The following is a 15,254-nucleotide window of genomic DNA, read 5'->3' on the forward strand; positions in this document are numbered from 1 at the left end:
ACACTGAATAGGAAAAATTATCCGTCAGTTCATACTGATGCTACATTATTTTAAAGAAGATGAGAAAGGGAAGATCTCTTTTACGAAAGGATGACAAATATAAGTAAAAAAAAATGATTGAAGTAGAAAATCTGCTTATCACCACCACAATGGTAATAATGGATTCAGGTTAGACTCCTCCATGGATACTCAACCAGCGGGTGAAGGATTCCTGGGGAGGAGAATATTCACAGTTTCCAGTTATCCCCTAAAGGCAAGTGGATAGCTCCATACCTTGACAATGGAGAAATCTGGTGCACCTCACCTTGACCAATTCATCAAACCCAAATCACCAATAATGGGGCAAGATGACACTGAGTGCCTTCATGTATGAAGCATTGAGAAGGACACACATCTGGGTAATACTCTTGCCCAAAAGGTTTAACTTGAGTCTAATCATGAGGCTAGAACTGGACAAATCTATACTGGGGGACATTCTGAAAAGCTGGCTGAGGTCTCAGAAATGCCAATGCCATGAAAGATGGGAGAAACAATGAGGGATGGTTCTAGATTGAAGGACTCCAAGAGTCCTGACAACTAAGTTTAATGTGCGGTCCTTGATTAGATCTTGTATCAAACAATAGTAAAAACAGCCGCAAAGAACATCACTGGGACAGAGATATGTGAATATGGGCCACATATGAGACAGAGGTACCATGTCCACGGGACATTTCCTCAGCGTGAACATTGTGTTGTGGTTCTGTAGGAGAATGCCTTGTTCTTGGGAAATTCTACTTAGGGGTGAAGTGACATGACGTCTGCAAATTCTTAAAAAAACTTAGCAAAAATAAGTGGGATGACCCAAGCTGGATCGATCAGAATCTTTCCCCAGGACTTCCCATGTGGAGCTTCCAGGGACGCTCCTTCTGCCCTGAAATCATGGGGCTGTAAGCCTGTGGACCACAGACTTCTCAGTGTCACTCACCACATGAGAAGGAAGTCTGCACCCAGAGGTGGTGCTGCTGAGCAGCCCAGGGGAGAGAGTGCCCGGCAGAACCAAGTTCTTGGTTCTGAGCCCTGAGACCTCCGGAAACGCCAAGGTTCCCAAAGCCCCGACCTCAGGTCTGTGGCTTACTTGCAGCGTTGTGTACAAATGATGAGAAGGCAAAAGGTATAACGGGATGTATCGTGGACGATCACAAAGGGCAGAGAGAGGCAGACATGAGCGTGTGCGTGTTGTGAGACAGAGACAGAGAGATACTGATTGAGAACACACGTATGTACGATCAGGAAAGGCTTTCTGAAGGAGCTGGGATCCTGCAGGAGAGAGAGAGAAGGTTCTAGAAGACGCAATATTCCAAGTAGAGGGGACAGGACCGTTTGAACAAAGGCAGGACAGGGGGCATGGGCAGGGGGGCCGGGATGGGAGGGTCCTGTTTGGTGTCGGTATATCACCTCAGATGGGAGCAGCAGTGGCTAAGGTGCGTGCCATCAGGAGCAACCCTAAAGAGCTCTGAAGGCCGTGTAGGGAGAGGAGTTTCCCCAGTGGAAGCTTCTTTGTGTCCCCCTGAAACTGCCACCCAACCACCCAACTGACCTTTGAGTAACCTAAGAGCCAGGTGCCGACCCCCATGCAGTCAAAAATCCATGTATGACTTTGGACTCCCCAAACTTAACTACTAACAGCCTACTGTTGGCCAGAAGACTGACCGGGACCATAACGAGTCAGTTCTCACGGATTTTCTATGTTATAGGCATTACGTACTGTATTCTTCCAAGAAAGCAGACTAGAGAAAAGAAAATGTTATTAAGAAAGCCATAGGGAAGAGAGAACACACTGAGGGCGCCGTGCTGCATTTATCAAAAACATCCCCATGTAAGCGGACCCGCGCATCTCAACCCATGTTGTTCGAGGGTCAACGGTGTCTGCATTCCCCAGTCTGCTCTGTTTTCTAGAACCCGCAGAGCACAGTGAGCGGAGGTTGTTTGGGATGCATATTAAGGAAGCGGTCCTTCCTTGATGAGACGCTGGATGTAAAGGATTTCCAGCCCTGGAGCCAGACGACTTATATTTGAAGCCCAGCTCAACAATCTGACCTTGGGTGAAGTGTTTAATGTCTCTGAGCTGCAGTCTGCCCATCTGTCAAATGGGACAACTAATTGAACCTACTCACAGGGTTGCTGGCAGGACTGAATGATGAAGAACCAACCCTTCTCCTCCTCCCGGATCCGGGCCCGGCTCCCTGCAGGCAGAAGTCAGGGGCAGGCGGGGAGGCCCCGACACCACTTAAACCTGTGGTGTGCTAGCCACATGCTCCCGGCATTCCTGTGCAGGCATGTGCCCCATCCAAAGGGTGCGGGGGCTCTCCACGGAGGCTGTCAAAACTGCCCCAGGGACGCCAGGCAGCAGCTAGGAGAGCTCTGGGCCCCCAACTGAAAACCGCCATAGGGGCTGCTCACGGGGGCACCCCTAGTCTCCCTCGTGGGCTCCCTGGAGACCCAACCCCCAGAGTGGCCAGCACTGGAGGGCCTCCTGCTTCCCGGACTCTCACCGTCGAGAGGGGAAGGCGGTTCTCCTGTCCTGGACCCTCCCGCTCCCTTCTCTGACAAAGTGGCCACACCGACCAGCCAGTGCAGTCCAGGGTTGGGGCACAAGGAACCTGGGGCTGGGGCTGGGGGGCAATCCCAAACTCTGGCCTTCCCCGCTCAGCTAAGAAAAGGAGGGTTGTCCAGAGAGGACAGATCCTCAAGCAATTAAACACCCTCCTCTCATTTCCCTTCCGGTCCCTGGTGCAGATCTGTATCAACATCCCCTGGGCAAGACATCTTGTATCCCCAACAAAACCGATTATGCACATCAGGCCTGGGGATTAATCACCAGCCACAGGGTTGGGAGCCAGTAAAAACAGGCAGAGATGAGATGGGAGATAGGAGCCAGAGGGAGGGACTGCCAGGAGGAAAATGCTGGCGGCCCGGCCGGGCGTGGAGGGTAGCTCGGGCTTCCAGCAGCAACGCGCTTCACTGAGACCCTGTGCCCATTCCTCCTCCTCTGCTTTCTCCCCACTTGGCGGTGTCCTGGGGAGAGAAGGGCCAGTCCAGAGCTCTGGGCATGGGCGTGAACACGGAGTGGCGACAAGCCCAAAGGCCCTGGGCAGGCCACCTCCATGTCACACCTGCATTGCCCCCAAATACAAGATATTTCCTCACTGAGCCCACGTTGCCACATGCCCCCCCACCCCCGGCCCGTGTGTCGGACCCAGGCCCCTCCAGTGCCCCCAGGAGATAGCAGAGTTCTCAGGGGTTGGGGAGGAGGGGCTCTGGTCACAGGCACGACCACAGCCCAGCGGCTGGTGGTAGAGTCCCCTACCCCGACCATCGCCTCTGCTCTGTTCCCTGTTGCATGGTCCACCCCGTATGGGTAGCACCCCTGGCCCACTCCCTAGACATCCTCTGTTGGGCTCAGCAGGGCAGGGGCCTCTTACTCCTTGGGCAGGGCTGTCTTTGGCCCCCAACTTCTGCCACCCCAGCCTCCCAGTAGCGCTGGCATGGGAACTCTTGCCCCTAAACTGCCAGACAGGCCCCCATCCTGGTTCCCCTGGCAGCCAGGAGGGAGGAGAGGGGAGGGGAGAGGAGGGGAGGGGAGGCTTGCCTGTACTCCAGGGAGAACTTGGTCAGCTCTCTGTTGTTGTGGAGCCACTTGAACTCCAGCGGCCAGCTGCCCTCGGCCATGCACGTGAGCACCAGGCGGTTCCCCTCCAGGTGCACCTGCGTCCTCACCGGCTCCGTCTTGAAATAGGGGGCCACGTCATCTGTGGGAAACAGACACACAAAGCCACCAGTTATCACCTGCTCGCCTTCGGGTCTTTGCTCATGTAGTGCCCTAACGCCCCTGGGCAGACAGAGCAGCTGCATCCAGGTCACTTGCTCAAGGTCACGTGGTGGGGGAGGACTTGAACTTGGGTCGGTCCAACTCCAGAGCTTGATCTTCAGAGTAAGTCCTCCACGCCTACCAACGAGTTCCCTGCCTCCCTCCTCCTCCCAGACCACACCAGGCTCACGCCTTCTGCTGCCACCCCTTCCCTCTTTCGGGTACTTTCTGTCTCTCTCCCCTCTATATCCCCATCCACTGGATACCCCGTGCTTCTGGATTTCTCCCTGCAGGACAGAAGGAAGGGGGGGGGCACCTGCTGCGCTTCAGTTAAAGGGAATATAAATGTCGGGGGTGGGTTGACACAAGTGGCAGGTGACAGGTGTCCTGGGTCCTGCCCCCAAGGCTGGGGGAGCCCCTCAAAGACATCAAGGGCAGAGTCCATCCCGTGGGCCCCCTCCACCACCAGGCTGCTTGATCCTTCTGTCCTCTAACGCTCAGATTTGGCCAGAATTGGGCGTCTGTGGTCTGCAGGCGGGTTCACATTCATGTCAAGGCCTCACCCTGGCCGCAGGCACAGTCTGACGACTCAGCACCCGTGAGGTACGTCTGGGGCCCGGTCAACTGGCCAGACTGCATCGCGCCCCCACCCCACACCCCTGGACTCAATCTCATGAGTGGATAACTTGTGACTACTGCGGAGGGTCTTCCTTGAACCCCACCCCATCCCTGCTCCTGACCCTCTACATGGCTCCTGATAACAGTCACAGAGCTCACCGCCTTACAAAGCCCATCAGAAGGCCCTCTCTGGGGAGTGGACTGGGGGAGCAGCGCCCACCCTGGCCCCGGTCCTTTGCCCACCTCTGGTGGCAGCGGAGGGCAGAGAGGCCAGCAGGCACCCATTTGCGGGGAGCTGGGAGCCTGCTCTGCTGAGGCAGCCGGCTCTGCTCCCCGTTTGACAAATGGGCACATTCGCACTTCAAAGGCACATTCCTATTCCCCAGCAGCGTTCAAGAGCCCTTTGAATCTCGCTTTTAAAAACCCTCTGTTAGTTCCTGTCATCACCCATTTGTTTTAAAACAATAACACTCCCAGCCCCCAGTGATTCAGTCCCTGGGATGCGGGGCTGACTCAGAGCCAGAACATCAGAGGGGCGGGTGGGTGGGGCGGGTGCTTGCACACACTCACGTGCACACACGTGCTCTGCACCCAGACCCCCTCGCCTCCGTATAGCGGCTCACTGGGCAACCTGCTCCCAGGTCCGCATGTGCCGGCTCATTCCTCCGGCTCTCCGGGCACCAGCGTGGAGGAGGCCAGTGATGCGCGCGGGGATGGGCTGATTCCAGCAGCTGCCGAGATAATGACGCTGGGAAGAGGAGGGCGGGGCTGCCCTTTCCCCAGAGAACCTGCTGGGTACCACCGAGCCCTGAGTATCCCTGCATCCCTCATCTCACGCTATCCTCACAAGGAGGCCTGGGAGGGGCTCAGGCTCCCCTCTCCCAGGGCCTGCCGTGTGGTGCCCCGCCCTGGCCCCGCCACCTGATACAGGGATTTGGGAGGGAGGCCCTACTCAGCCCTGAGCAACGGCAGGAGTCCAGCTAGCTGGTTTTCCTTGATAGGCCTGCTGTCTTCCAAAAGCAGGGCATAGCAGGGCATGTGGGGGCTCTAGGGGGCAAGACACTGATAGGGAAAGAATACTGGGGCAGGGGGACAGCCGTGTGTGTGTGTGCGCGTGCGTGTGCACCCATGTGCGTGTTGTGTACGTGTCCTCGAGTGTCTGTGTGCATCTGTGTATGTGGGTAGGTGTGTTTTCTATGTGTCTGTGTGTTCAAGTGTGTGTCTGGGTGTGTGCGTATGCGTATGTGTTTACCTGCAGGAACAGCTTTCTGTGCCATGAATGCACGGGGGGGGGGGGGGGGTAACACAAATCATCGGCCTTGGGCAACTTAGAACCTTTTTGCACTTTAATTTCCTAGTTGTAAATTGGGGGATATGTTTGTGGTGTAGATTAAATAAATTTAAAAACATAAAGAGGTTAGAACAGCGCCTGGAACACACCATAGTAGGCATGGCTACTGTTACCACTGATTGTATGTGCAGATGGGCAGACTACGGGAGAGAAGAGCTCATGCCCCGTTGGCGGGCACCAGCCGCTCCTTTGTGCAGTATACAACTTGTATAACTGTACACAACCCTATTAGCCACCTTCTCAGTGGGAAGGCGCTAGCTGAGAATGGAAGAGAACTGTGGATAGGAAGAATCAATATTATATGGGTGTCATTCCCTTAAACTTTTTCTCACTTTGAAAACACACACACACACGAAAGACAGATTTTTTTAAAATTAGACAAAGTGAGTCTAAAGTTCACATTTAAAAAAATAACAAAAGAATAACCAAGAAATTCTGAAAAAGTATGGTAGGTAGAGAAGATTAGCCCAGATACTGAACTATATTATAAAGTTGCAATAATTAAAACAGTGTGTTCTCGTACACATAGTCTGATGAAATGACAGACTCAGAATCTAGAAATAAACCCCAATACATATGGAATTATTTAATATACGATGAAAGCAGAATTTCAAGTCAGTGGGGAAATGATCAATTATTCACCAAATGACTTTAGAACAGCTAGGGAGCCATTTGGGGGTAAAAAAAAAAAAACAGTTGAATCTCTTCCTCACACTTTTCCTCAAAATAAATGCTAGATGGATCAATGTTTTAAGCATGAAAAATGAAATTCTAAAAGAAGTAGAAAAAAGTCACAGAGGTTTAAAAATATATAATCTCGAGGAGGTGAAGTATTTGCCAAGTACTTTCTAAGTACTACACAAACTCCAGGAAGTCATAAAACAGATTGATACCTTCAGCTATATAAAAAGTCTACATGGAAAAAAAAATACCCATAAACAAAAGAGCAACAAATGACAAACTCGGGGCAAATATTTGCAACTTCTCTCATGGACAAAGAGCTCATTTTCCTGATATAAAAAATATTCCCATAAATCAGTAAGAAAAAACATGAACAAACCAACGGAAAAATGGGCAAAGGATATGAACGGTTCACAGAAAAGAATTACAAATAACTCCGAAACACAAAGATGCTGAACCTCATGATAAGAGAAAGGCAAACGAGATTCAGTAAGATAGCGTTTTCTCCTATCACTTGGGCCACGATCTGAAAGCGAGAAAGCGCCGCGTGCCGGGCAGCCCGCGGGGACCCAGGCGTGAGCGCACATGGCTTTGTGGGACTGCAGCTCTGCGGAGAGCAGTCCGGTGGCGCCATCAAAACTACACACGCGCTCCTCCTCCCCCATCCACCAGCTCTTCTAGAGACTTCTCCTTCACACACAAACCCGTGCATGGGCGAAGGGACAGCACTTCATAGTAGCGTTATGTTTTGTAACAGAGAACGCTCAAAAATGACCTATATGTCCATCAGGCCGGTACTGGTTACAGAAATGCTCACACTTCCAAACTCGAGGATTTTCCACAGCATCGGGCTTGGGATGGTTTTAGAGAACTACCGTTACGTGAAAATAAGCAAGGTGTGGAACGGACATGTAATCTGCCACCATTTGTGTTCTTTTTCCCTGAAGCATAAAAATATATTTGCTTGTCTAGGCAGAGGCTTTTTCTAGGGGGTTACATAAGAGAATGAGCTCAGTGAGGCTTCAGGAAGAAGAACTGGGTGGGAGGGGACTCACTTTTCGCTCTGTACCTTCTGCTAACTTCTGTTGTGTCACACAGGGATGGGTCACTTATTTATAATCAGATCTATGCCCACATCTGCATCTACGTATGTGAGCTTGCAGGGTGAGCAGTCACGGGCCGGTCCTGCCAGGGACAGAGGAAAGGGCAGGCCCTGTGTGTGCACAGGACACGGGGTATAGCATGGCTGGGGGTCCCTGACCACCAAGAGCGTGAGATCCTTGAAGGAAGAGCCGCCTTCGGAGGCGGACAAGAGGCCACAGTCTTGGGCTTCCTTCTCATTTCCCGTAACAACTCAGCGGCCCCTGACTGCCTGGCCCTTGATATTCCCACTAAATAGCCCCATTGTCATCCTTCCATTCCAGGCTCCAGGCTCCGTGGTGTGGCCCCGTAGAGAAGCTTATCTCAACTCCAACCTCTCCCCTCCCTCCTGCCCCCCAGCAACATAATGCCTTTTTTCTCTGGAGTCCCTCCAGTGCTCCTGGAATTTGACTTCCCAAGCCAGCTCAGGCCTGGGACTCCCACCTCCCCTGGAGCCAGAGTCTGGGCAGCCAGGGTGAAGACCTCCGCCCACCAGCCGGTTGGCCAGGAGATGTCTATCGCCCTCCGGAGCCGGCTTCCAGGGGCAAATCCCCTCCCAGCTCCGAAACGCGCCAAGGCCTGTCTCTTGGCAGCTCCTCTCTGGGCGCACAGGAACTGTAACTGCTCACTCACGGGGCGTCTCTGGGATGCGCGGGAACTGGGGGGAGCTTGGGATTCTTGCAAACCTCTCTCCTCACCATCCCCTGGTCTCTGCACCGTCATCTTTGTTCTGGGTTGACCTCCATGGCCTCCTAGCTGGTCCCAGCTGGAAAGCCTGTGTTCCCTGGAGCTGGCCAGGCCCTGGGTCATAGGAAGCAGGGACTCAGGACAGCCCACCCCCAACTCCCATCACCAAGCCTCACTTCTAGTTCCACTGCCTTTATTTCGTGCTTCTCCCGGAACTTTCTTTCTTTCTTTTTTTTTTTTTTTAAAGATTTTATTTATTTATTTGACAGAGAGAGACACAGCGAGAGAGGGAACACAAGCAGGGGGAGTGGGAGAGGGAGAAGCAGGCTTCCCGCGGAGCAGAGAGCCCGATGCAGGGCTCGATCCCAGGACCCTGGGATCATGACCTGAGCCGAAGGCAGACGCTTAACGACTGAGCCACCCAGGCGCCCCTCCTGGAACTTTCCATACGGGGAGCATTTTGTGTCCATCATCTCCGTTAAGAGTCCTGAGAACTTCCAAGGAAGGTGCTATCATTACCTCCTATTTACAGATGAGAAGACTGACCCTCGAGAAGGTTTGGTTGTTTGATTCTGCCTCCCAGACATGAAGTCAGGTCTGGTGGATTCCAGAGCTCCAGATCTTTCCATAGCTGATGCTCAGCTATCCTGCTCTTCATACCTGGACCTTTGGCCTCATGGGTGGTGAGTGAGGGATGGTGCCTGTCTCTGGGCACTGGTTTTGAAGCCACAAGCAGGGGTCATGTTGGTTGTGTGGCAGGGGCATTCCCACACCAGCTTCGAATGTCATGGCCCCAGAATGAGATCCAGGGATGAGAGGCATGCTGGCTGGGAATGCGTCGGGAACAGAACAACCCAGGGGAGACTGGCCACCTTGGGGTGGGGGCTGCGGGATGGGGGGGGCATGAGCTACTGGGATGCAAGGAGTGAAGCCTGGGAATAAGGGAGGCCAAATGGTGCAGAGGATGAACAGGTGCAGGTGTGAAGGATCAAGTAAGAAGAGCAGGGGTTAGAGCTCATTGGGCGCCCTCCCCACAGCTCTGCTCACCACTCAAGCCTCCGGGTGCCAACCTTTCCCAGGGGTCTGGCTTGAAGGTCGCGGTGGGAGAAGAGAATCTGGGTTTCAATCCCAGTTCCTATGCTGACTAAAGTTTGACCCTGAGCAGACTAACTCCGGAGCCTTACTTGTCTTGCCAGTAAAAAGGCTTCTAATGCCTGCCAGTAAAACCCAGAGGCTGCTGGGAAGGCCAAGTGCGCCAACGCACACCATGTTTGGAGCACCGTGCTTGGCACCTCCAGGGTGTTCCCTCTGCAGAACAGACCTTTGGAGGTGATCAAATGGGGAGGAGGTGGGGAAATGGGGTGGGGGGTGCTATGAGTTCCTGCATCTTAGAGATGTCTCATATCTGAGCTGTCCAAATTCAGCTGCCTCATGTCCACGGCAAGCTGGCTCAAGAACTGAGTCCTGCCCAGGGATGGCCTGTAAGGTCTTGAGCAAAGGCTCAGGACGAGGTAGAAAGACAGGAACTGCAGGATATCCTGCACAATGTCAGAAATTCCTGGATGTCCCTCTTCCACCCAAATCCAGGCGGGGAGGTGCGAAGCCTGGAACTGCCTGGGCCAGAGAAGTTTCCGGAATACAGTGCTGTGGGCACACGGAGAGGCTCCTGTTGGAGGCCCTGCCCTCCAGAGATGTCTGGGGGGCACACCCAGTGGCAGGTGCTGGCGGGCACTCTCTGAATGCCTGGTAAAGACCGCAGGACCCACAGATGCTCCCCAGGCCAAGCCTGCTCCTACCCCATCCAGCCAGGGCAGCAGTACCCCAGCCCGGCAGGCCCTCCCTTCTGGTTTCCCTTCTGCCTCCCACATATGAGATGCTAATTTATGCCCCTCCACTGTCTCCTGGCAGCTGCCTGGCCCAGCTCAGCCCCAGTGCTGCCTGCATGCCAAGTGCTTCATTAGCCAGGAAAGAAGGCTCTCGCCCTCCTTAATCTAATCCTTGCCAGTGACCTTCAGGAGCCAGGCACCTTCTGATGCCGGGGCCTGGGAGGGTGGGACAATCAATTATGCCTCGGCCTCCACAGCTGCTGCTGAATGGATTTCTCGCTCAGAAAAGCATGTTCAAAAAGCATCTAATGGAACGGATCATCAATTTGTTTGAATACACATCTAATCTGATTGGGGGGGGCCTAGCCACCAGGGCAGCCAGTGTGACTGGGCCCCAACATGGCCCTGGGGAATGGTGAGGGGGTGGAGGAGCCCCGTGTGGGGAAGGAAGGGTGTGGGCCCCAAGCCCACCACCCAACCAGCTTGGCCCATGGTACATTCAGCCAAAAAGTCGCAGAGAAAGGAATATGAACCGTGGAGAGGCCACCAGGGCTGGGCAGGTGCCTCCTCTTTTTCTATGCCCCAGCACTAGGCACAGAGCCCCGGGCAAAGAAGACGCTCAGGAAATGAATGAATGAACTCATGAGTGGTGAATGAATGATGATGACACCCAACGTGGAAGCCAAGGGATGCCAATCTTGTCACTTCCAGGGTAAGACAAGTTGATGCCTGAACTGGGTTGAATGGTGTCCCCCAGAATTCATGTCCTACCTGGAACCCTGGGATGAGACCCTATTTAGAAACGGGATATTGTAGCTGTCGTTAGTTAAGATGAGGTCCGAAGGGAGTAGGGTGGGCCCTATATGACTGGTGTCTTTATAGGAAGAGAGACATGGGAATAGAAACACAGGGAGAAGACAGCCGTAGGGGGGAGTGGCAGAGACCGGGGTGGTGCATCTACAGGCCCAGGAATGCCAAGGATTGCTGGGAGCCGCCAGAAGCTGGAAGAGGCAAGGAAGGATTTCTTCTCTCCAGCCTTCAGAGAGAGCGTGGCCTTGCCAACACCTTGGTTTCAGACTGCTGGCCTCCACAACTGTTTGAGTCACTCCGTTTATGCTATTTGGTTATGGCAGCCCTAGGGAACTAATACTATGCCTCATAGAGACTTTCGTCTGCTCGTTCCACGTAAGTCAGCCTGGCGGAGAACAAAGAGCACCAGCAAGTGAGTCTGAAGCCGAGTCCTACTGGTCTGGACCACGACCTTCTTCAGACATACCACGTCCGCCATGCCCCAGGGCCTTTGCTTATGCCATTCGCTTTCCCCGGAGAGCCCCTTCTTTCCTTCTTTGCTGGGAAAATGGAGGTATTAAATCTGTGTGAGTTTCCGCCCTTTGTCCCTTCTAAGCTCAAATGTCCCGTCCTCTGTCACTTTTCTCCCGATGTCATCTTCCACATCGCTCAGACTTTTGAGGTGACCTCCCTGAGAGTCTGGAAGCTGCACATCATAGCCCCATGTGTGGTGGCACCCAGGCTCGTCTCCACTGGAAGACAGGGACAGCAGTCCCCTCGCCTCCCCGGTCCCAGAGGCTGGCAGTGCATCTGGCATGCAAGAGGGCCCAGATCCATGAGTGAAAAAGTGGACAACGAACTTGCCGTTGAACGTGGCCAGGTCATCTCCCTCTTGCTGGCTGACACGTCTGGGGGATCTTTATGTTCCCTTCCGGCTTGAAGGTTGTAAGATCTGAGTAGTGGTGTAGGTTACGACCTTGTTGGGCCCTGGAGTGGGATTACTTGGATTCAAACTCCGCTCAGCCACTCACTAGCTGCATGACCCCGGGCAGCTCCGAAACCGCTCTGCATCTCAGTTTCCTAACCTGAAAAGTGGGGTATGGGTAGTGGCTGCCTCCTAGGCCTTGTGAGAAGGCTAAGCGCTTAGACCGGCGCCGGGCACAAATGGCCAATCCTCATCTTTACTTGGTGTGACCTCTGCAAGCCAGGGCCTCCGACAGGACTACGCCAGTAGATAATGCCAAAGCATCCCCAGCCTCATGCGGAAAAAAGAGGGTTCTCATCTCTGATGGGTTTCTCTTGCAGGCAACAGAGGGGAAGGGAGCCTTTTCTTACATTTCAGCAGGAGGGTTAAGAGACTAAACTTACACCATTGATTAGAATGTTTTTGCCTAACGGTGCTATTATCATTTTACTGTATTCAGAGTCACTTGAGCTATAAAAGCAGTGATAGTAAAATTTTCACTAACTCCTGGAATTCCTCCCAAGAAGCTCCATTATGCTGTGTGGATGATGCTTGTCTTCCCCTCGGTGACCCCCGAGGACGGGACACGTATTTGGAACAATTCTCTGGTTTTACAGCTGGGACCAGAGACCCTGGGCCACGAAGGGACTGCCACAGCTCAGCTTTGGAGGTCAGCTGCCTGGCCAGGCCTGGGTGGTCCCACGGAGACTCGTCCCACTGGCATCTGGCACTCCCGCAGGGGACTGTCTCGAAGATTCCTGGGGTGACCTCTCTCTGTCACAAGGGTACCACTATCAGCCTGTCTCCTAAGCTCTGGTGATGGAGAAACATCCACCTCCCACGGGCCTCAAGAAGCCAAGATATGGATGCTTCCAGGAGCCCACAGCCTGGGGGTCTCCAGTGCCCAGCTTGCCCAGTGATGGCACCACCAGACACAGGGCAGCGAGGCCTGTGCCAGGAGCGGTGGACAAGCGGTCCCAAGCTCTGGCTAGCATGCTTACCAAGGGCAACCCTCTTTCCTCCTGTTTCTCGTCTTTGAGAAAGGTCATCACCTAAAGGAGATGGTCCATTGTCCCTGAAGAAGGGAGGATAGGAGAGGAGAGAAGACAGAAGTTGGGGGGGTCTGACTTAGCGCTGGCCATCGACTTCCTAATACCCACCAGAGCTAAGGCACACGGCGGGCACATTGGGGGCTCCCCCTTGGCCTCATCATCCCCACATGGGTGCTTGCCACCCAAATTTAGCGGCTTCTCCTCGCCTCCCCTTCACTGGCATCACAGCGAGAAGCTCAGCCCGGGGAGAAGGGAAAGGGGTTTGCCGAAGACCTCATCCACACCGACCTCCCTGTGTTTTCTCGTTTAGCCCCCGACCACCCCGGGGGAGAGCATCATTACCACCCTGTATTTCTCTCATCGATGACGCTCAGAGGAGAGCGGCGCGAGGTCACCGGGGTTTCTAACCCATGGCCACCTGCCTCCCTGCGAGGCATCCGATCTCCGCGGAGGTCAGCATGGTGTTTAGACCACAGGAAAGGAGGCCGAGGCTGGGCCCCAGGGGAAGGGAAAACCAGAGCGGCGGGTCCGTCTCCACGGTAGAGGCTGAGAGCTGGAACCCACCGCCGCCGAAGAAGCGCACACATTCATCAGCCTGGTGACCCCGGTGTACCGGCGCTTTGTGGCGTGTAACAAAGACTGTGGAGCAGAAAATTGGAGTTCAATTTGCCGTCCACGCCGCGCAGCACCCAGCGCATTCCCCTCCCTGGCAGGTACCTCTGCGCTTCATCATAAATAATAATACCACGCGGCTCTCCGGCCCTTTCAGCAGACACAGGCCCCGAGCAATTTACAAGCGGCGTTACACACAGAGGCCGCACGTGCCTGCCCCTCCCTGGCCCCTCCCGTGGGTGAGTGTGTCCGATCTGGAGAGAGACAGGCCCTCGCCCACCCCTGGACGCTGGGCTCCGCTCCTGCCCCGAAGTCTTCCTTGCCCCCTCCACTCGCACTCGCTAGCAGAAAGCCCCGGGGCTTGGCAGACACCAAGTGCAGGTGTCACAGTCCCTCCTCCTGTTTTAGAAAGGGTTCTGGATCTCCTCGGATCCGCAGTGTGCCTTTGTCTCCAAGAGCAGCCCTGTTTCTCTCCTCCAAACTTCAGGGGGGCTGTGGGGGTGCAGTAGTAACTGAGGCCCCTGAGTGAGGGGCAGCCACTTGCCTAGTGGCTCGACGTTGGGAGCTGCTTGTGGGAGGCCCACCGAGGGGCTGGCGCAGACCGGGTAGCTTCCTCTGAGCAGGCCCGGAGACTGCCCAGGAAGAGGGGCTCCGACTGTGGCTTCCCCTTCAGGGTGGAAGAGTAAAATGAGGTCACGCGTTGTAGGATCGCATGTATGTGAAATATCTAGAATGGGTAAATCCACAGACAGGACAGAGCCTGGTGGCAGCCGGGTGGTTGGGAGAGAGGAGTGGAGAGTGGACGCTTAATGAGTACAGGGTCTCCTTTTGGGGCAACAAAAGTGTTCCGGAATTAAGCAGAGGTGGTGCTTGCAAGCCACTGTGAAACTACTAAAGGCAACTAAATTGTTCGCTTTTAAGTGGCTGATTTTATATTCCATGAGTCTGATCTCAATTACAAACAAACATGGAAATCTGGTACAAAAGGTCTTTTCCCGTCCCACCCCCCCCCCATTTGCCTACCCCCCTTCCAGGGCTCCCACTGCGCCTTCTGTCTCCCCAGCCCCAGCCGGTCTTTAGGAAGAAGATCAGAAGATCAAGAGGTTGTACGTGCTCCTTCCTGTCCCCAGAAGTCACCTGGCTCCCTCCCTTCCCTTCCGCCTTCTCTCACCTGCCATGACACTGAAGGGCATCTTCCCTGTCGGCTGCTGGGACCTCTCTGGGATGCGGACGGTGGGACTGGATTTGCAAGCAGTGTCACGGGCACAGGGCTAGAAGCCCCTTCCCTGGCTGCTTGCCCAAGCTGACAGGCCATCTGGAGTGAGGGCTGGAGTCCCTGTCTTAGCAGGTGGACGATGGGGTGTGAGCCCCATCTCTGTGCTACGGGCTTCTGGGCACCGAGGCAGCACCTGGGTCTCCTGAGCTGGCCCTTCCTCCCTTGCACGAGGGAGGGGTCCTGCAACACCCTCCTTGCCCGGGGTTCTTTAGGATCCACTAGACACCGGGAACACAAGGTCTGGCCAAGTGCTGGCCACATTTGGGGCCTCTGCACTGGTGTTGTGCATTGTCTTATTTCTGCCACACAGCATCGCCCTGGGTGTGGACTACTATCCACGCCATGGAGGCTGGGGGAGCCGAGTTACTGTTACGGTCAGTGGCCTGGGTGGACATGTGGGTGGACACTAGG

At 54.5% G+C, this 15,254-nt stretch overlaps 1 protein-coding gene across 1 annotated transcript in view; it reads right to left on the reverse strand.

Annotated features, from left to right (window-relative positions):
- The window catches only part of SDK2 (sidekick cell adhesion molecule 2), a 252,647-nt gene that overhangs the window by 129,283 nt on the left and 108,110 nt on the right, over window positions 1-15,254 (reverse strand). Inside the window, exon 2 of the mRNA XM_027568023.2 lies at window positions 3,629-3,788. Within this exon, the coding sequence (XP_027423824.2) occupies window positions 3,629-3,788 (160 nt within the window). The remainder of the gene's footprint in view (window positions 1-3,628; window positions 3,789-15,254) is intronic.

The sequence above is a fragment of the Zalophus californianus genome, chromosome 16, assembly GCF_009762305.2.
Source record: "Zalophus californianus isolate mZalCal1 chromosome 16, mZalCal1.pri.v2, whole genome shotgun sequence".
In the NCBI taxonomy this organism is placed as follows: domain Eukaryota; kingdom Metazoa; phylum Chordata; class Mammalia; order Carnivora; family Otariidae; genus Zalophus; species Zalophus californianus.